We start from the raw sequence: 22,546 nt of genomic DNA, 5'->3' as shown, positions 1-22,546 counted from the left end.
GAACTCAACCAACAGCCATGAGCCTCTTCTGTTATTTTCGGGGTCAAAGGCCCAAATATTTCAAATCGAAACCATTTAAATGTGACAATAAACACAAAAGCAGAAGAAACGGGGCAAATGCTTCTTATAGACGTTGACGTCATCACTCATTATAAAGCTATGCAGACATAATGACCCCACACCAGGCCGTGTGGAGAGACAGACAGCTCCGTCCATAAATCACTAACAGACTCCACAGACGGACTCAGGCCCCGTTTCTTATGGCAATATCCATTTATTGTTCTCTTCACACAAATCATTACAAAAACAGAAGGTTTGCAGCAACGGGATCAAAGGAAACGTGGCCGTTCCTCAGAGCTGCGGATCTGAAGGAGACGAGTGGGGGTTTTTTGTTTTGTTTTGTTCACATATCAACCTCGGCTTGTTTTGTTCTTTGATTTCCAACGAGTTCACCGAAGAGTTTACAGGGGAAGCGAACGGCGCGGCTGACAAGCTGAACAAAAAGACAAATCTGCATCTTCATGAGGGTCGTTTGACTTCTGGGGTGCCGCCGTTTGAACCTCTTTAGCGGGGCCAACGCGTTGCTCACACGGTGAACACCGACGGCACATCTGAAGATCGACAAGAGAAGCTGCTCACACGCTGAGCAGTGTGTTATTAACTCTAGGTGTAATAACCCACCTAGAGTTATTACACGTCTCCATGGAGTTTATTTTAAGGCATTTCTGCTTCAGCGGGGCATGGCAGAGGAAAAACCATGACAGAAAATACAGACATGGCGGAGAGAGAACACATCTGACCAAACTTCACATCTGGACTTCGGAGGATTATTTTTTCATTTCGGCTCAGACAAACAGGTAAATATCAGCAGAGGGAAAGAGTCCAGAAAGTTTGTCTTGTGGATGGTTGTCTGTTGAAAGACTGAAAAGAGAGAACACCGATTTAGAAAGCCTTTGTTTTCTATGAGCTTAAGCTTCTGAGTGCGTTGTGAATCCCATCAGCTGACAGGAAATAGCTGTTTTTCCATCACAAATGTGCGCAAAACTTTATCAATACTCCTCCAATGTAAACCCCTCCACAATTTCTCAATTGCAATGTCTTCATTAAATAGAAAATGCCGTTAAAGTCGCATGTGAATAAAACTATTCAACCAATAAGTGATTAAAAAAACTGTTGCACCATCATCCTCCAGCTACTTCCTGTCGTCGTCTTCTTTGTGGTTTGTGCCAGTGGCAACATCTGGTTGTTGATCATGTGACTCGTATGATGTGAAAAAAGTGTTTCCATCACAGTTTTGCAAAATAAACCAATTTCGATATGGCCAAAAAAATCCCGCCTCATCCTAGCTTCTAAACTTCTAATACAAAAAAAGTTGTTTTTTTAAATTGTTGTGTTTCCATTAAGCTAGTTTATTTTCGTAATTCCAATTCACGAAATTTTAAGGTTAACGCATATGTAGTTTCTGTCATAAATGATAGCATAAAAACATTACATCACTTTTGAAAAAAATAAAAATGGCCACAAAAACCACAATTGGTTAACATTGGCATTTTCCGTTGAGCAAATTTATTTTTGATATGTCAATTATTTGGCCAATGGAAAAACAGTTAATGATGCATGAGCAATTCCTACAGCTGTTTTATACTGAAGAGATTTACATTCACAATAAATCATGTGTGAAGTTGAAATGTTCATGATACTCACCGCTAACCTCGTAGCATAATTGTCAAAGCCACATTTGAGAGTTTTTGGAAAACGAGAGAAAGCGGGAAACATGGGAATTGAAAAACATTAGTTTTGGACGGTAACAAGTGTTCTGATAGGCTGAGGCGATGGAGCAGTGTGAGGAGATCAATATTACAAATATCTCAATTTGGCCTAAACATAACTTCAGGCAATTATGCTTTGAGGCTGACATCACGTATGTTAGTGGCGAAATAAAAACACGTGTTCGATCAGTAACCTGAAATGGGACTTTAAAACTGAAAAAGGTTTGCAGTTTACAGTCATGAAAAAAGAAAATTTGTTTGCTAACACAGTCATAGACAAATCTAAGTACACCCCCAGGATTCACTAGCATGTATCACCGCTCTTAGCCTCAACATCTCTCCTGACGTGTTTACAGGACTTCGTTAGATGCCAGAGGAAAACTTTCCATGAAGTTTGTTCAAAAGAATGACAAATTGAAACGGCAAAAACGAAAGATTTGAAACTGAAAACCTATTTTAAAACAGAAATAAAATATTTGAAACAAAAAAAAGTTTAAAACTGAAAAATGTTCATAAATACTTTTCAGATTCAAAGTCTTTTTTTTTTTCAAATCTTTATTTTCAGTTTCAAAACATTTTCTTTCCAATTATTATAATTTTTTTAAATTTTTTTAACAAACTTTAAATCTCGTGGAAGTTGCCAGGGTGTACTTAGATTTAGCCAGAACAATAAAACAGTGTGATCCCACAGAAACTCCCAGGAGACGCTCACATTGGTTGGTTACAGCTGGATACGAAGGGCGAGTCATTTAAACATTTCTCAACCCGTTCGGCGTTGCAAAGTCAGAATCCACGTTCTCCATCAAAATACATTTTAAAAATCCACACAGTTTCACCCAATTTCAACATGAAGTGAAATTAGTAAAAATTCTGCTGCCCAAGTACAAAAATGTCTCTATTTACAGTATCATACAAAGAAGATTCAGGGTTAGAAAGTGGGTGTGGAGGAGCGCGGGCATGGCAACACCTAGTTATGCATATGTGTGCTTTAGAGTGCAGTGACGTTCCAAAAGTGTTGGCATCCCTTAAACTTCTCAACATTTTATCAAACCTCCCAATGCAAGTGCATTTTATTGGTTAGTTTACATGATGGACCAAAACTACGTTATGCACATTTGTGACGTGGAGGGAAAACGATACTTGAATGAAAATCTTAACAGTGTGGAGCGCGTTTGTATTCATTCTCCTTCTTGCCTCCCCAAGGCAGAACTTTCTAGAACCACCTTTCAGTGGCCATGTCGGGCGTTTTACAACGCTGTCCACCAGCTCTGAACAGCTTGGAATTATGAAGAGGATTTTGGTCTAGACTTTGACTAGGCCATTTTTAAATGTGAACGTGCTTTGATATAAATCATTGCCAGATATCAAGTCAACCTCCTTCAATTCTGTTTAGTGATTGGACCTGAATTAGCTCCAATCACTAATAGTCTCATTAAAGATACTGATTACACTGGATTTATTTTAATCAGTCAGAATAAAGGGGGTAGATATAAATTTAGGTTTAAATTATTTTTTCAGAAAAATTTTGATAAGTATTTCCTTTCCGATGCATTGTATTGGTCTATCATCAATAAATCCTAATAAAATACATTTAAGGTTGCAATATGTTGAGAAGGTTTTTTTTTCCCTTTGTTTCTTAGTGTGTTTGTGCACAGGCCATCCAGCAGGGGGAACCCTTTCACAGCACAATGATGGCACCGTGTCTGGGAGGGGAGATGAAGGGGCAGAGTGTGCAAATCAAATTCAGCAAAACTGTCTCACCGCATGTGGCGCTTATGGCATCTACGTCTTATATACAGATCAGTGAACATAAAGTCTTCAGAATCAGTCAGAAGAGCTACACTGCCGGGGAGATCCGTAGAAAAAAAAGATACTTTTTTTTTTTGGGAAAACAATGTTCCAAACCCAGCGGAACAACAACCAAACAAGAATCTCATACAGCATGTAGGAACAACAACAACAAAACAACATTAATTTGGCTGCGGTCAGCAACTCTGATACTTTTTCCACTAGAATTTGGTAAAATTTCACCCATCTCAGGGTGGGAAAAAAAAAAGCTCTAAAGAAGACAGGCAGCTGATAGGTTCTGTGCTTTTTCCTCCTGTCTGTTTTTGTCGGTTGTTTCTGCCGACCGTGCTTTGCTCGAGATGGACCGCACGCAGTACAGAGTGGACCACCCAAATGTCAGCGGCGCGTTCGATTGAGATGAGCAGGAAAAAGAAAAAAAAAAAAAACACGTGTGCTTACAGCTGCGTTTCCGTTGCAAATGTGCACAAAACGTTGTCAATGTTCCGCTAATGTCAAGAAACCCCCACAAATTTGCAATCGCAACGTTTCAGTTCTTACTACTTCCCGTTGTCTTCTTCATGGTTTGAGCCAAAGATAACATCCTGTTGTTGATCATGACTTGTATGATATGAAAAAAGTATTTAGCAGTTTTGTGAATTAAACTAGTTTTAATAAATAAATAAAAAAACACCTTATTTTAGTGACAAAAATTTTGAAAAACAAGTTTTTTCAAAATTAGCATGTTTCCATTAAGCAAATGTATTTTGACGTAGCAAGGTAAAGAGGTCAGTATTACGCAGATATCCCAATTTGGCCTAAATATGACTTTCGGCAACTACGCTATTAAAAGTTAAAGTGATGAAATACCGACACCTGTTAAATTGTTAAACAGTTAACAACCTAAAATGGGACTTTAAAATCAAAAACATTTGCGGTATGCAGTTATGAAAAAAGAAAGTGCATTTGATTGCTAACATAGTCATAGACAAATCTAAGTACACCCCATGATTCAATAGCATGTAGCACCGCTTTCATTGAAAAATGTGTTTTTCAGAAATGTCAAATTGTGCAATTATAGGGTTAATGGAAACGCAGCTTATGATTATTTTGAGTGTGTGGCTCGGTAAAAAGGTGTTTTTAACAGATTTCGACACATTGCCTGCAGCGAGTGTCTTTGGTCCAATGTGGCGGAGGTCATCCCCCCACTGGCTGTCAGATCCCGCCTCTTGTTCCACAGGTGTGAACTTAGCGGTACAAAAATCTCTTAAGTCAAAGCAGAAGAAATCCATTGCGACTGATTCGATACAAAAGAATGTAAAAATGAATCACTCAAGAGAGATGGGTGACTCTCCGCTGATTGTTCACAGTATTTTAAGAAAGAAGTCTGAAATAGTTTGCCTATCGGTTCCCCGGCATTTAAGGAAGTTTATGGGGCGTGGAAGGGGGAGTGGTCACTGTCTGCTGGGCCTAGACCTGCGTGGAATAGGAGCGATGCAGCATGGTGCTCCGACCCGACCCATGGGCCGCGCAGTGTGGCGAGTGCTGCTGCTCCGGCTGGTCTAGACTTCGCTGGAAATGGAGCGAGACTGTACGAGGACATCGGGGGTGGCGGGGAACCGATAGGGCTGATGGTCATGTGATCTCTGTGAATGGAGATTCCCGCGGAGTCTGCAGGGGTAGAGAGAGGAGTGAGAAGGAGAGAGAGGTCGGGGAGTCAGGGGGGGGAGAAGAAGGAAAAGAAGAAGAAGGCGAAGGGGACAGAGGGACGGGGTGGAGAGAAGAATAATCCAGTGCAATGTGTCGAATGAACTGATTGTTCAAGGTCGGGGGTAATGGAGGGAGAGAGAGACAGAGAGGATGTGCGAACAGAAATAAGACAGAGATAGTGGAGGGATGACAGTAACAAAAAGGGGGTTCAGGTTTGGTTAGAATGGCTGGATGTAGGCGTTGAAAGGTGGCGGGGAGGCAGAGAGTGCAGGGTGCTGGAAGGGAGTGAAAGATCGAGAGGAGGAAGACAAAGTGGGGAGACAGAGGAAAGAGAACCGGTCAGGCGAGGGTTAGTGACGGAGACGGACCAACAGAGGACGAAAGACATCAACACGGCTACTCGGACAGCACCCCCACTGAGAATCGCTTTAGGACATGCAGCACGTTTTTAGGAGAGGATAAAACTTTATGGGGCAGTGAGGACTGCTGCTGTCGCTGTGTCTTAGACAATCTGATGACTCACGCTGAGGAGTTCTCAAGGTCTAACCTGAAACTAGCTGTGTGAAAACTTTTTCGCACATTTGTGCGCAAAAGAAAAAAGAAACACAACTTTGTCAGCTGTCCAAAGAGGCCAATGCCTAAAAATAAGCTCTTTGAGCTGTATACACACTGGCGTAATGCAAAAAAATTAAAATAAAACATTCCATTGCAGTTTAGCGAAAAACAATTTTGATACGACTGAAACACCACCTCACTCTAGAGCAAAAACTTTTTAGCGACTGTTTTCCGAAATTGCCGTGTTTCCATTGAGCTTTTTTAGCTTTGAAAGTCTCACTAATAAATATCTGAAAAGTTTTCTGTCTTTTTTTTCGTTGGATTGCAATTCAGGGTACATCTTTGCTAGCTTTGCACATGTAAAGTCTCAACCGGAGTTGTAAGCACTGCTAATGAAATGCTTGTGCCTGTAATTATTTTCTGTTTATGCTAACAGAGTATTAACTGTGTTTTTAATGGGTGACTTAATATTTGTTGCACAACATATGATTAATAAATTATTGAACAAGATCATTTGCAGTTAATGTAAAACTTAATTATTTTACCATATAGATGATATATACCATATGTATAGATGAACGTTTGAAAAGTAGCAACTATGTACTTGATTTGTTAACTGCTAATAGCTAATTGCACTTTTTGCTAACCTTATTCATAGGTCAGTTTTTTGTGTCTGAACTCCAGAACTGATGCTAAAAGTGGCTTGTTGTTGTTTTTGCAAAAAACTTGACTGAAGAAAAGAAAAAATAGAAGTTTACAGAAATAATAGCAGCGATGCAGTTGATGGCGCGGTTGTCGAATTTGCTAAGGGGAAGCTAACTCTCCCACCCTCTGAAAACCCCTGCTTACATAGTTACTTATGCTAAGATAATGATCCATTCTCTGTCTTAAGGAGGAACCCCGCTACGCCCTTTTCAGCTGCCCGCTTAAGTGTGCACAGATTTAAAGGATTCACTCGGGTGTTTTAGCTGGGAACATGGGCCGCATGCACACTCGTTTTGTTACAGGGCAGGAAAAAAAAGGAGGATAACAGATCCAGTTAAGAGACAAGGGGTGTTTATCTCAGCCATTTGGTGGGCACAGTGCTTTACACCCATCCCCCACCCCTTACCTGAGGGCCACTTAACTTTTCGAGTGGACTTTCCACACAAGGCAGTGTCACCATGGGCATGCCCAGCATGGATTCAGGACGTTGGGGTCGCAGCGGAGGCGGGCTTGGCTGAAACTGTTGGAAGTTGTTAATGACACAAGTTACCTGGAAAGGGAGAGAAAAATTATGAGGGGGGGGAAATACGTCTAAAGGCTCCACCTAAAATACAACAAAGCTGCAGTGTTGGAGATTATCTTTGATCACTCATCTTTAAAAGGCTATGCTGAAAAACGAACTTTTCAGCATGCAAAATCTCTTTGTGTTTATATCAGAATAAGAGATGAGGTTGTGTTTTAAGACCAAAGAATGTCTGTGTTATTTATTCAGAGTTTGATCAAGCTATATAGCACAAGCAAGCATCAATGGTAGAAAACACAGAATACAACTACAGTAAATGCTTCTCAACAAACAAAAGTGGGTAAATATACTGTATTGTGTGGTGCTGGTAAGTATGGCTTATTTGAAGCAACCTATATGTCAAAGTCCATCATAAAAAGGCAACCTAAAACTAAATTTTACTTTGACCCCAGCAAAGATTATGCTAGCAGTGGAAAACACTGATGCTGAGTAGCTAGCTAGCTAGGAAGATAACCAGGGCGCACGCTAGATGGATAGATAGCAAGGAAGCAAGCTAGCTAGCAAGACAGCTATTAAGGTAGCTAGATAGCAAGTTTACTAGCTAGAAAGATAACTAGATAGATTCAAATTTAAAGTATTTCTTATCATTTAATTATTATTACAATTACCACATTGTTGTGTTAGTCATGTCACATAAACTTCCAGTCAAATTGAAAACATTGAAAAACCTACCTTGTGAGTATTCCACGAGAAAATAAGACAAGGTTGAAGGTGTAAAAAAAAAAATGCTTTCATGCTTTTAGACTCACCAAGAACACAGCGATGGCGCCACCGGTGAAGAATCCAGCCAGCACGTCAGCCCAGTGGTTGCGGTACTCAGCGACCCTCACCACTCCCACCAGCACGGCCAGGCACAGCAGAGTGAGGCTGATGGTGGGCTTGGTGAGCCGGGTGCCTTTGGTTTTAAACACCAGTGTCACATACATCTGCAGAGAGCCGGTCAAAAGGGATACAGTATACAAAAGCACAGGCAGTGACCAAAATGGCATGTTCTAATTTTCGAGATTTTGACAGATTTTTCAAATAGCAAGGAAGTGTTTCTTTTTAAATAAGAAAGGCATTCCAGGGAACCTCACTTGGAACATATTCATAACTAGTAGTTATTATGACCAGCAGCATGCTCCGACCTACCACTGTGTACAAGGCAGAGTACACGCTGAGCGCTGCGTCCTTAGACGGGAAGGATTTACGCGCAGACATGACAATCAGCGGGTTGCCCGTGCAGGCGCGGCGTTCGGTGATGTACTGCATGGTCGACTGGCAGCCCAACGCGGTGTAGTTTGGTCGGCAGGCGGACAGGAAATGAGGCGTCTGGTTTCCTGTCACCACCTGGCCGGCGTTGGCGAAAATGACAGTGGTGAACAAGCCGAAGGCGTACACTCCTGGGTGCAAGAGGAGCAGTGGGGAGCGGGGATAAGATGTTAAAGATTTTATCTTTGCACATGAGAGAAGAAATGAAAGCATGATAAATATTGGAGATTAGTATCAAATCTTGTACACATGCCTTGAGAAAAAACAGGATGCTCCCGCCTCCTCAAAATAGCGCTAACACTTTATTATCAGCCAAGGTGTGAAATCGTCGCAGGAGTCTTCACCTCAGCTGATTCATTTCCAGATGCAAACTTGCAAGCTGCTTAATATTCATGAAAGTCTCCCTGCAGGGATCCTGAATGTTCTACCTTCAACATCACAGCCCATTTAATCGTCCAATTAACAGCTTCATGTACCAGGACTGGATGACAAACTGAAGTGTTGCGGCGATGTCTTTCATGGTGGCCTGACTTGTTTCCTGATGTTTTTCATTCATCCTCAAGCCTCAATGAGACGCAGTACAGCTTTCAAGAAGATAAGCCCACTGTAAGACTGATTCCTATTAGTATACATACCAATGTATACTAATAACTTGAAAAATGCTGTTTATGCAGTGCAAATGTGATGAAATTTTAGGGATTCTGTGGCAGAGTATGGGACTCACAGTGTCTTGCTGCATCAAGACAGGATACATTACTTTTACTGTGACACCATTCTCTTGTTTAATTTTTTTTAATTCATAAAGGACAAACTGCCATAAAATTAAAATGTTCTATGCGTGCCTTGCATGTGGTAAAAATCACTTTTAGAAGACCATTTCAGAAAGTAGGCCTAGCTGTCAGTTTCACTTTCAGTTTCAAGCATCAAGCATGCCGAGGTGAGAGAATCTTCTCCAGCATCAGCAGCTTAACAGAGTGAGATTGAAGAATACTCTTGGGTCATTGATGTAATATTTGAGTTACAAAATACTAACTGTGTGAAAAAACCAAGACAAATCTCTGTCAGCTTTACTACAATCAAAAAATGTGAATTATTACCAAACAATGACAATGCAGCTGCACAGAGTGAAGACTGCATTTCATTAGCCACTGAAGAATCCACAGATGTCAGAAACATTGCCGAACGTTGGTGTACATTAGATGTTTTTTCATCCATACTACCCAGAAAATCTTACAACAAGGGCTGTTTTCATATTAATAAATGAAAATATAGTTTTTAAATTCACATTCAAGGTTTATTACATTAAATAATGACTGAGGATATGGCAATTACTTTGTAATTTTTAAGTTAGCAGAATAACATCACTGGCAATGAAGAAGAAAGATTGTGGCATTTAGTGACAGATATTTAGACTTTGATTAACATAAAAAATTTCATTTTTTGAAAATTTCTGGATGTGACTTACATGAAATATTTTATTAGGTTTCAATGGTTCAGCAAGGGTATTTTCAGGGACCTTTGAGAAAAGCAGTACTCTCAGGTACAATGTCTTATGTTGTGTTTGCTGCATCCTCACCTAAGAAGCGTACAATGCGCCTGAGCAGGGGGTTGAAGTAGCAGCAGTCTGCGGTGACTATGGTCTTTTCCTGGGTTCCCTCTGCCTTGGTGAAGAACGCACAAAGTTCCCCAACAAGAATCTGGGCAACACAAGGAGAAACAAAGGAAAGTGTAATATTCAGCACGTTGTTGTTTGTTGAAGCTGTGTTGGAGTTTGGGCATTATCGTGGTCCAGTTATTTGGAGTGAAACATTAATGATGGATAAGATGTGCAATGCGTTACGTCGCAAATATAACATTCCTTCTTTAAATGAAATAAGGCTATTTTGGTCAAAACTTACCATCTCTAGTCCTTTTTACAGTAGTACTGCATTTCTTTTTCCTTCTTTCAACTGTTTGAAGGACAGTCTTGCTGTTTTCATAATTCCAATCTTCACATTTTTTACGTCAGTGGAAACGCAACTTAAAGTTGCGCAAATTGGAATTACGAAAATAGTTTTGCTCATTGGAAACACGGCAATTTCAAAAGACTCACGTTTTTTGATTACATTTTTTTGCACTAGCGTGAGGTGTGTTTTCAGCTGTATCGAAATACAGCCGAGTTTTATTTCGCAAAACTGCAACAGAAACACTTTTTTCGCGGCACGAGTCACATGATCAACAACCAGATGTTACTACTGGTGGAAAAGACGACGACAGGGTAGGAGTTTGATGGCACGACTTGTTCTTTAATGACTTATCGCATGGACAAACTTATTCACGTGTCATTTTAATTATGTTTCTTTCTTAATGGAAACACTGCAATTGCAGAATTGTGTTTCTTCGACATTAGCAGAATATTGAAAAAGATTTGCGCACATTTGCAATGGAATTGAAGCTTGTGAGGCTCGCAAGCATATGGGCCTACAGCCCCCAAATACCTGAGCTTATACCAAATCCCAGGACTCAGAAATGAGTAGTTTTCTACAATACAGAGACGCCTCACCTGTAAATCCACTCCGATAATGCGCTCGCCCTGCCTGTGAGTGTAGTGGCACCCGCTTTATCAGTGATGGCGCTCCATCAGCCTCTCTCTATCTGCACGCTTAATATTCTGCTCCATTTGTGCCTGACTCTGGCAGTGAGTGAGCCACTACAATTGCCTGTGTAGTGATTGTAGACGGAAATGAAGGAAGAACAAGGACGGTTAGAGCGAAATGAGGGGAGCGACCGTTTTTTCCAATCAAAGTCCTGCGCCTTTTCAGCTTTATTATCTAGGTCCAGCCAAGTTAAAAGCGTTAGCAGCACGCAGGGACCTGGCCAAATGCACCAGTCCTGTGAAGTGCATGCCCAGCCAAGTGGTTTCTCCCATTAAAACAACAACGCCCCATTGGGTGCTCCATGGCAACACTCTTAAGCACTAACACAAGCATGAAATCAAAGCTGAGGGGGTGAGGGGGTTAAATCAGATATATTAGGGGAATCATCACACTGAGAGCATTTCTGAGGCAATTAAAAGACAGGATAGGTGGCGTTTCCATGGGGACGGCTGCTTTGCAGTATCTGAGCCTGAACAAAGCCCACAAAACATCAAATAATACTGCACCTTAACTGATGTACAAGTCACACTGAACATTTAACCTGGATAATGCGAAGAAGCAGAAAGAAAGAGATCTTTATGGAAGTTCATCTGCATTAGTAGGAATCTCACACCAACACTTAGAACCTCTTTAAATTAACCTCTAACTACAACTTTTTGTTGTTCACAGCAACACATTTGGCCACGTTAACATGAATACTGCTCAAATTGTTGCATATCTGTCTACAAAGATACATTATTTCAGGTAAATAACGCTGTAACATCGCCATCCTACACATGTGACGTGTATTTTTGACCCTCTGAATGTGACTCACCACCTCAGTATGCTAAATGCTACAACTCAAGCTCTTCAACTTTACTTTTGGATAGTTGAGGTAGAAAATGTTTGACCACATGGGGGCACTCATGTAAAGATTGAGGAATGTCCATAATTAAGGACCACAAAGAAATCAATTTGTTTAATCAAGAACAAACATTATTCTGAAGTTCACAATTAATTTTCAAAAAAACATAAACATATCATTAATCTGCAGTTTATTGATTTAAAATACATTTATCTGATTTTATTTAAAAAATCGAGAGATAAATGACTGCCAGTGTATGAACCCAGAGCTCTGTAGAGCATTTAAAGGTGCAAACTGCAGTAATTATAACCAGAAAGCTGCTATGGGAACAAGAAAGAAGCACAATCCTGCAGCCAGTTAGACAACAATAGAGGCAGAAAATCTTTGACTCTTTTTTTTTATTATTATTAGAGTTGGAATCCTAACAATGAAAATGTTTCATCAAAGAACAGTGATGAGGTTGAATGCTTCCAAAAATCTGAAAAACTTTCCTTTTCACCTCTACAATTTCAAAACCTCTAACATTGTCTGCCATCTCATTTGTCCAGTTTATATTCCCTTTTGAAAGAAGATATGAGACATTGGATTGAATGTTCTGGTGTTACAAAGTGTGTAGTAGTATTTGCCTTCCTCCCCACATTACTAATACAGCTCAGGAACAATAAAGAGCTTGAACTTCCCTTTCAGTATAAAAGTACAAGGCCAGCAATGTGGAAATACAAAAATAGACAATTGAGACTTTTGCATGAGCGATTGCATCTACCCCTTTTATTTAAAGTAAAATCTGCCTTTCTCAAACTGTGGTTTCCGAACCACTGAAGGTCCGCGGGCGCCCCCTAGTGGTACTGCATGTAAACAACGTTTATTTGTCATGACATGAGCTAAAGGTTTGACGCGTACAGTAGAGAGAACTGTTCGTTTTTAAAGACTTGACTTGCTTATAATGCTCAGCACACACGTCAACGGCTGTTATTTTTATTTAAGTTAAAATGGCCAGGGGGGGGGGGGGGGGGGGGGGGGGGTCCTGCCCCAAGTGGAGGAGTTCAAGTATCTCAGGATCTTGTTCACGAATGGGGGAAGAAGGGACCGGGAGATCGACAGGAGGATTGGCGCAGCGTCTGCCGTCAAGCAGGCGCTGTACCGGTCCGTCGTGGTGAAGAGAGAGCTGAGCCAAAAAGCGAAGCTCTCGATTTACCGGTCGATCTACGTTCCCATCCTCATCTATGGTCATGAGCTTTGGGTCATGACCGAAAGAACGAGATCGCGGATACAAGCGGCCGAAATGGGTTTTCTCCATAGGGTGGCTGGGCTCTCCCTTAGAGATAGGGTGAGAAGCTCAGTCATCCGGGAGGGACTCAGAGTAGAGCCGCTGCTCCTTCTCATCAAGAGGAGCCAGTTGAGGTGGCTCGGGCATCTGGTCAGGATGCCTCCTGGACGCCTCCCTGGTGAGGTGTTACGGGCTCGTCCCACCGGGAGGAGGCCCCGGGGAAGACCCAGGACACCCTGGAGGGACTATGTCTCTCGGCTGGCCTGGGAACGCCTCGGGATTCCCCCGGAAGAGCTAGAAGAAGTGGCCGGGGAGAAGGAAGTCTGGGCCTCCCTTCTGAAGTTAATACCCCCGGGACCCGATCTCAGATAAGCGGAAGAAGATGGATGGATGGATGGATGATTTAAATACAATAGATAAGAACATTTGATAGAAATATGTAAATAATTTTTAGATTTAACGGTGCAAAAAACGTTTTTATTTTCCTGCCAAAGCAACTCAAGTCTGATTCTAAATTACGTGCAGCCCTAAAATGTTATTAATGCACACAACACTTGTAGTAATGAACAGCTTGATTTGTTTTATTTCCATGTGTTATGTGACATTATTGTAAAACTTAGAATCCACACTTTCAGAAGTTTAAGACAACTCAAACCTGAGTAGACTTGTTTGTGGTTTTGTTGTGGCCAAAATAGCTCCACCTTCCTCATTAGTTAAGAGTCTAATATTTTCATTTCAGGTTGTGTATTTTAAGACGTTATGTTATTGCGAGGGTGATTTCAAGCTTGTTTCAGCCTGAAACAAATTGAGAAACATTTTGTTAAATAAATACATTTACAACTAGCTATTACTATATATGGGTTGTGCTTCACAGAGCAGCTCTCCCTTTGGCTCCCTCACTCAGCTACTTCAGACTAGCCAGCAGCAATTAGCAAACACCTGGTAGACCTGCACATCTGCTGAGCTCATTATATGAGCGACTTCTCAGTGAAACATTGGTAAAAACATTGTTAAAGGATTAATAGAGGAGCCATGTTGTGATGACTTTCTGAGTTTCAGAAAGAGACAGGATTTAAGGTGTTAAATTATGAAGTTAAATTTCTTTTAAGTCACATTGATATATACAGTATTTTCATAACAACTGAAGGTAACATAGTTACTGGATTATGATATAAATGCCTGGAAAATACATAATACCGCCCCTTTAAGCATAACAGCTCCCACATACTTAGCATTGTGTATTTTTTTATATTTCTTGGTAGTTAAGCACTTTGAGAAATAAAAATGAACAAAATCGACTTACAAATAAAAAAAAAATATATTTTACTAAAGAGTTTACATCGCATTATTTCCATCTGTGTCCGATTCAAGTTTTTCAAAATATACCTGAATTAACAAATCTTCCATCCATAGTTTTCCCACATTCTGGATGAAACTAAATTACATTTTAAGTAAAACTTTATAATGAATGAAAGAATTTAATTTCTCTTTGAAGGTTTTATATCTCTTGAAGTGCGGCTGGCTCGCCGAAGAGAAAGGCAGAACTGTTTCAGAACTGGAGGAGGATGAATAATTCATGCGTCTGTTGCTTCATATAATTCACGTGTTTTATTTGAGGAAGCAGATAGAAATTATCTCTCAGCTGCCGTTAGATTCTCTCTGCTGACCTCCCAGTGCCCTTTCACTTGTGCTGTGTAGAGACAAAATATCCATAATTCCTGAAAAAATAAACAAGACCTGAGCCCTAAACAATGAGTTAGATGTGTCAAAGAATTTGATGACTTACACCATGTAAGGATTGGGAATGGTGTAAATAAGGACATATCAAAGCACACAGAAATGGAATAATTGCGAACAGGACAGAAGAGTAAACATTTACTCATCATGCATGTAAGAACAGCATCAGTACTATGGAACCCAATTATAGCTACAGAGAGCTGTGCGTATGAGTAACTGGGTCACTGTTTGTGTCACTATGTTACAAAAATGTGTGAATTTCTGCAAATCCGCACATAATGGAGCTATCACAGAAGACGCTACTTTGTCGATGTGTTTAAGGATGTTTTCGAAACCCGATGGCAGCTTACTCACCGTGTCGATATTGAGTGTTTCCCCCCTCCCCGAGTTTGGGAAGCTGTGCGTCACAGATAGCAGGAAATACGTCAATAAAGCTGTAAAGACCAGACCAGTCAGAGTCCCAGTGCTGCACAGCAGAGGCTGCTTCTGTGTTCCCCTCCGCCAATATTCGACTCACTTAGCTCATACGTAGCCATGAAATAAACAATTAAAATCTAAATATGTCAAGGAAGACGATACATGAAAGTGTTATTAGATAAATCTGTGACTAAATCAGATATTTAGTTCAAAAATCTAGACGAGTTCTAGTAACTGTTTTTGTGGATATCAATACCAATTTCAGCCAATTGAAATACTTTGGATTTTTCCTTCCAGAGTTTTAAAAATTATTTACCACTTCCAATTGGTCGTCCTTTTTGCCACAAGTTCATCTTTGTGATCTGATACTTTTAAATTTTATTTTCTTTTACATTAAGCTTCTTTATTAATCCACTAGGGAGCCAAAATATCCGAATATCTAAATGGGAATAATTGACTACTTGGTACAATAAAAGCCACAAACCTGCTTAATTAAAAGTTTATAAAGTTTTTGGAAATTGTAAAAATAGGTTATAAATAAAAATTTAAATAAAACAAAGATATAGTGTCTAAATATTGTCCAATTTCTGTATGTATTGTTTCCATGCTTCTCAGCTCATTCAGCTGATCCCTCCATATATGGAAATAAATGCAAGATACATACCGGTCCAATCACATTTCACTCATCATGCACTTTAACAAATAGTTTTGTACTCTTAGATTAAAAGTTTCTACATGGCCAGTCAATGTCAAAAAGGAAGTTTTACTCCTTGTGGACTACTGTTGCAAATTTGCCTCAAACCTCCCCACACCAAATCTAGCCAGGCTATTGGCTTTCTGTGAAATTTTGTTTGTTTCTCATTTCCCTTCACTGCTTCATCTGGGATTTCTCCCATTGAGATGGATTTTCCAGTAGAATTTCAACCGGACCAGTCAGTGAAAGCATGGAGACGAACAATGGCGATTGTCTGCGCTGTTTTAGGATTGTAGAATTTTAGCACTGTACGGAGCAAAATGTTCAACACGGGGCTGGGTAGTTGGTAGGACTTATCTTGATAGTCTCATTTGATTTCCAAGTTCATATCTATAGTCCTAAAAACACTTCTGTGTGTTTCAACTTCAAAAACTACAAAATAGTAGCTACAATGGGTTTGACGGCTCAGGTTATTTATTATCTCTACGGACACCAAGTGTTGCCCCTCATTTAATTCTGGTTAGCACTTTACAGCCACTTTAGATGCTTTGGGGGGAAATGTTTATGGGTTCTTGAAGACCTGCAGGTAGAGAGGCACGTGCAGCCATTTTGGGAGCGAGGCTGTTGTTTGTCTTTGATAATTTCCAAGTATCTGTATAAATAAAACAGGATACAGTTATGATGTAAGCGCTGCTTTCAGCTTCAAGGTTTTACGGATGAACAACAACCACACATGACATCGTACCCTGAGTCATTATTTATTGAACTAAAGCTGAGCTACAGACCGAGCTGACCCAGAGCCTTTAGGCCGATTACAGAGAAGTCATCGGTTTGATCACGTTTTAGCCCACCAACACCAGCGACAGACGTCGACACTTTAACCAGTGATCCCGATAATTTCTCCAATGAGCTTCATCTGATTACTTCTGGCAGTTTTGGGGGAAATCATGCAAGCAGAAAGAAAAACAAACAAACCAAAATAAATAATTTAAAAAAAAGGTCGAGACGGGAGCTGCTGCTACCTTTAGCAGCAAAACATCTCGGTGACATATTTAGAACGGTTAATCTAATGAAACTAATCTGCGCCGCTGTCTTTAGAGCCATTTTGCGCGGCGTCGCAAGCTTCAGGACTTAATGCTTCTGACAAGATTGGGGAACTTATTCATGTGTAAAGTACACAGAGATGCCTCCCTGTCACTAACGTTCCTTTATCTTTCATCATCTACAGCGACCTCGGCCTCTGCGATGCAGGATATGAGTAAAAATAGGGGGCTAACGCACTGGTCTGAATACGTCATCACTCCCTTGGACTCACTTGGACCTTTCACCAAGACAAGTTACCGTGTGGAAACGAACGCTAACAAGAGACCGCTAGCTAAGCAGAGCAGATACATTCAGACTTTTTCACAACTGTTGACTATATAATGTGTTTACGTTGTTTAGAACTGCCATGTTCCTGAAATGTGCCATACAAACACACTTGACTTAAAAAAAGAGCTTTTTAACTACAGAAGAACTGTTCAGTTCATGTACTATATTGCATTGCTTCTTTGTTTCTCCCAAACTGGATAATTAAGTACACAGAACTTGTTTTAAAATCCCATAGATTTGACTGGGAGTTGTTGTGAGAACACGCCAGAAGATGAGGCACCGTCTCTCCCTTCCCTACATTGTAGAAGAAAAAGGAGATGCTGGAAACTTGGCAGCAGGAACATAATCTAATACTATCTTGATTATCTTTATGAGCAGTTTTATGGGAGCAGTTTCCATTTAACAGGTCCAGAAACAGAGCAGGCAGTAAAAACTTCCAGATTTTATGGATATTACCTGCAAAGATAGAACAGATAGAGGCTCTTTAATGTGTGGCAGGGATGCAGGAATCATGATTTCGTACTTCTTTAGTATAGCTAATTTTGCTATCTATTAATACTCCCATGAAGTTATCCTCCTTTCTATTGTCTGATTGTTGCAAAAGATTGACAAAGAAGGCTGTTTCCTCCAATCACGTGATTTCAAGGCTGCTGGTGTTAGTTCTACTCTTCTTCTCCTAAAAAAGCTAACCAAACCATCTGCCTGGTTAGCCTGGGGCAGCAACACAAAGACCCACAGTGGGAGTTCTATGTTCAGGAAACAAGAGGAAGTAGTGGTAGGAAAACATTATAACATGACGTACAGAAAAATAAAATACTACATAAAACTATTCTTTTAACAGTCGAAAACCACAGAGCATGCCTATCAGTCCCCTACAAAACAGTGAATACCGGACATTTTCAACAATATAACTGATAGGGTGGGCAGAGTGTGAATAGGTGGCGTGTCCCGGAAAAAATAAAATAAATAAAAAATAATGTACGTCTCTCTGAACGGAAGATGCTAACAAATACAGGATGCAGTTATATGTGTGAAGGATCCAATGTCACAAACTGACAGAAGTGTAAGTAAAACAGTTCAAGGTATCTCACAGAAGGGTTCTGTATGAAAAAAACAAAACAATTAACGGACATCTTAGATCTGTTTCTTCACTCTTCTTCATTTCTCTAAATATTTTTTCAAAGTATAGAAATCAAAGGACTCGGAGGCATCCCTAATCACAATGTTTGAAATCTGCGGCAGCCACATTGATTTTTGCCAACCTGGCTGGTGGAAAACCTCAACCTTTTCCTATTGAAATTTAAACTTCAAAGGGGTCCACCGTGATTACCTTTTACACTTTGAATTGTTTTACTTCAAACAAGCCAGCACAAATGGATGAAAATGTTTTTTATTTATTCATCATTTCATGAGAAAAACAAAACAAAATTGCCAACTCCCGTTGCGCCTTTAAAACGTCTCAGCAATAAAAAGAACCACAAAAAAAGAACCATAAAGAGAAGTAAAGATCTTTGTCTGGTGAGCTGAAAACATACTGCGAAATTATAACTGCTTTTATTATCATTACTATGGGAGCTGCCACTGACATTCACTATTTCTCTTTATATACATACAGAACAGAAGTTCTGATCAAGACATTCCAAGATTTGTCACTTCCTTTTTCTACAATTTGTAAACTCTCTTTTTTAAAAAAAAATCCACATTCATAATGTTAAGCCTCAAAACATTGTCTTGTTTTGAGGCTTAACAAACCTGAAAACAAGACAACGTCCTCGTGCGTTTCAGTAGAAGCATGGTGGCAGGCTCCGTGTAATGAAGCTTTAAAATGTGACTGATGGTTTTAATTAAATGTTTGGCGCCCGAATGCAACCGTCTGACCCGAGTCAGGCCCGGAGGACGCCGCAAACTCACGTTTGGGGAATATTTTTGTTTATGTCTAATTAATTCCTGAAAAAGCAATAATTAATGCTCCTTTAACATCTCTCTGGCTCTTTCTTAAATTCACTGCGATTCATATGCAGAGGATTATAAAACTGCCCCAACACAATGGTGCATTTGCAGTAGTCTCGTTGCTTGGCAACAAATAGACCCAAACCTCTTACCCCAAGCTCATATAAAAGGTCAAGGCTCTGTATTATCTTCTTTTTTTTTCTGCAGCCACTTTAGCCCTAAACACAAGGCAGAGCAGAGATAGGACTCATCCGGAACCAGCAGCAAATGGCCGAGCAGATTGCTCCGTTGCCGGGAGTTACGCCTCCGATGTACTTTGCTGCTGTTGCCCACCACGGTCCCTGTCAGCACAGGTTACAGCAGACAAACTACTGCATCCTGTGTGCTCTGACCCACTTCAACATCCCAAGTAATTTAGCCTCTGTTAAGGCGGATTTAAGGATTTCCTCACGTTGGATTATTGGGTGTAGTTCAGAGCTGCAAAGTTAAATTGTGGCTTTCTTAGTGCTGTTAAACACTCAAGCAGCGGCGGCACGTTTTTAAGCAACGTGGTGCCACGTAAATTTCTTTGGCAAGGAGTACAAAGTACTAGAAACTCTTGAGAAAAAAAAGACCATGCTAACTGGGTTTCCCTATATTTACTGCACTGAACTCATTTCCTGCTTCTTTCATGATTCCTGGAACGACTTTTCTTAAAGTCAAATGAAAGATATTGAGTGAAATGCCAGATTTTTTATTTTTTTTCCCCACAAAATCAAGTGTTCATGTTAGGGATGGGCATTTATCGTATCATTTATCACGTATTGTGATTCATTTCTTACCGGGATAAGAATTTTGAGTCATCATTGTCACTGTACGTCTTATGAGGATTGTTAGTTTGACCATTTTCTCCACTTTTTGTTTAATAGCTGCCAAATATCAATACATTTGAAAATATGATAAAAAAGTATGCACTGTGTGCAGCTTAGTGATACAAATCAAACTTCTTTAAGTCACTGGTGTCGGGACAGAGAGTATTACAAATGGGAGTGTTTTTTAAGAACAGTGTTTGTGCAGCAACGATTGCTGTGACAGGCATAGTTGCGTAAAAAAGAAGCAATAAATAGTTCGTATCACTTTTATGATTATCACAATAGCTTCACATGACATTGTGAAAAAACTTTAAGTCCGTGCCTCCCTTTATTTCATGTACTTTTATCAAATAAAAGTTAAGTCATAAATATATGAACTAGACCTGCTTTAATACCATACGTTCATTTATTTATTTATCACTTTTCTATTTCACGGTCTCTACAACTAATAAGACATAGCCATTAAAAATACATTGCTAACACTGGAAATCAAAAATGCATGACCGGGGTTTGTCATCACGTTTCCGTGGCTCTTTTTCATCTCAGTTTGTAGGAAGCAGACAACAAAACAGTTTTTTGTTGTTTTTTTTTACACCGTTAAAATACTCTATATGTTTGAACTGGACTCGTGCAGCACCCCTAGTAACAAACCCATGTAAGCAGTGCAGTTGTGTTTTTTACTTTCAAAGTACTACATTAACAGCAGAGGATTGCTGACTGTGTTATGTGTAGTCATTAGATTTTATAATGTTGAAAGCAATTTTGCCCATTTCATTCACAACTTCCCTGTGAGTTTTTTTTCACACATAATTAAGTGTCTGCCTCTTCTGCTCTGAAATATTACAAGCTGGATTATCAACAAGTCGCCTCAAAACATATGCAGCACTGGCGAACTGCTTCATATGGAAACGTAGTGAGAAGGAACAGAACGTTAAGTAAGGTTAGATATGGTTGCAAACCAATGATTATGCTGTGCCAGATTTAGCTGACAGTATTTGTAACTCAGCTAACCTGCAGAAATTCCAATTCAGACTAAATATTTTTAGTCCGATGCAACTGGAACAAAACACACAGATGCAACTTTTTAAAAAATGATTAATTATTACATTTTTATTAAAGCATTCAAGCACAAATATTTTATTAACTTTATTGTACAATTCATGTCCTAAAATGACTTAGGTCGTCATCGGAGACGTACAGTTCTGATCAAGACATTCCAAGATTTGTCACTTCTTTTTTCTACTTCCTTTTCATCTTTTTTTTTAAATCCATATTCATAAAGACTCTTCTATCCCAAACAGCAGCTGTTCCTCAGGAGGAAACTCTAATGTACGTTGCTTACAAGCATCAGCAGTGTTTGTGTTTTGATCCAGCTGGAAGGTATTGTTTCCTTTGCGATAAGTCCGCGCCGCGGTTATGTGTAATCCGGTTATCTGTCTGCTTTGTGTTGAGGCTGCTTCTGTTTGCAGCGCTTTGTGTTGTTTGTAGCACACAGTGGATGTCAGCGGTTCGGCTCGGGGTCTGCGCTTAGTCAGGTGATCAGGATCGCTGCCTACCGTCTCACAAGGGGCTTCAGCAGCTGAACTCGCAGAAACGCACACAAGACAAACAGATAGAGCTCTCAACTCTTCCACTTTTTACTTATTTAAGAGTCAAAAACCGCAATGCCAACATGAAGTGGAAGGAAAACCACAAAGTAAATGTAAAAGTCTGCATTTTCATTCAGACATCTTTCTTCTGACAGCCTTAATTAAAATTCAAGTGCATCTAATTGGAATGTAGATATTATGGTTCAGTCAAAGTCCAGACCTGAATTTGGTTAAGTATTTGTGGAAAGGCTTGAAAACTTCTGTCTAGAGGCGCTCTCTATCCAATCTGACTGAGTTTGAGTTATTTGGTAAAAAAGCAACGAGCAAAAAATGTTGCTTGTGGGTCAGCAACTCCAGCAAAAAAATGGTTCTATAAACAATTGGCTCAGGAGGGACGAAAACAAAAAAATAGGTTACGATTTGTGAAAATTTTAGAAAACCATGCATCACTTTTCTGTCACTTTATGTATTTATTTTTGCTGAAATGTCAAGCAAAATGGCGCTAAAATCCACTGAAGCTTGTGACGAAACCTCAAAAACGTGAACCAGGTCTTTTCGTAATTTGGCACCTTTGTTATTTCTGCATCTGTTTCTTCTGAGTCCGATTCTTCAGACAGCATCTGCTCGCTGTCACTATCGCTCTGTCTTCACTCACACTTCCACGCTCGTTCTCTCTCTTTCTCTCCCTCGTTTTCTCTCATGTTAGCTCTTCCTCTAATGACCTGTCTGCCTCTTCTCATCACGTCTCTGTGCGGTCATCGCTGACTGTTGTTTTAGTGCCTTAATCTCCGCACACACTCATCCACACACACACGGACGACCTCCTCGCACC

The 22,546-nt window shown here is 40.0% G+C and overlaps 1 protein-coding gene across 6 annotated transcripts in view; it reads right to left on the bottom strand.

Moving 5' to 3' along the window:
• Positions 1–1,537: 1,537 nt before the first annotated feature.
• plppr2a (phospholipid phosphatase related 2a) overlaps positions 1,538–22,546 on the bottom strand; it is a 49,507-nt gene continuing 28,498 nt past the window's right edge. For 3 of the 6 annotated variants that reach the window (XM_032587927.1, XM_032587926.1, XM_032587929.1), the window contains 5 exons: positions 9,935–10,055; positions 8,239–8,489; positions 7,857–8,033; positions 6,947–7,074; positions 1,538–5,225 (listed from right to left, as the gene is read on the bottom strand). In XM_032587927.1, coding sequence (XP_032443818.1) covers positions 5,117–5,225; positions 6,947–7,074; positions 7,857–8,033; positions 8,239–8,489; positions 9,935–10,055 — 786 coding nt within the window. In that variant the 3' untranslated portion in view covers positions 1,538–5,116. Of the gene's footprint in view, positions 5,540–6,930; positions 7,075–7,856; positions 8,034–8,238; positions 8,490–9,934; positions 10,056–22,546 lie in introns of all 6 variants that reach the window. The other 3 variants (XM_032587928.1, XM_032587932.1, XM_032587930.1) reach the window with 2 other exon arrangements.

This window comes from Xiphophorus hellerii, chromosome 16 (genome assembly GCF_003331165.1).
Source record: "Xiphophorus hellerii strain 12219 chromosome 16, Xiphophorus_hellerii-4.1, whole genome shotgun sequence".
NCBI lineage: Eukaryota > Metazoa > Chordata > Actinopteri > Cyprinodontiformes > Poeciliidae > Xiphophorus > Xiphophorus hellerii.
This window is presented reverse-complemented; position numbering and strand designations above follow the sequence as displayed.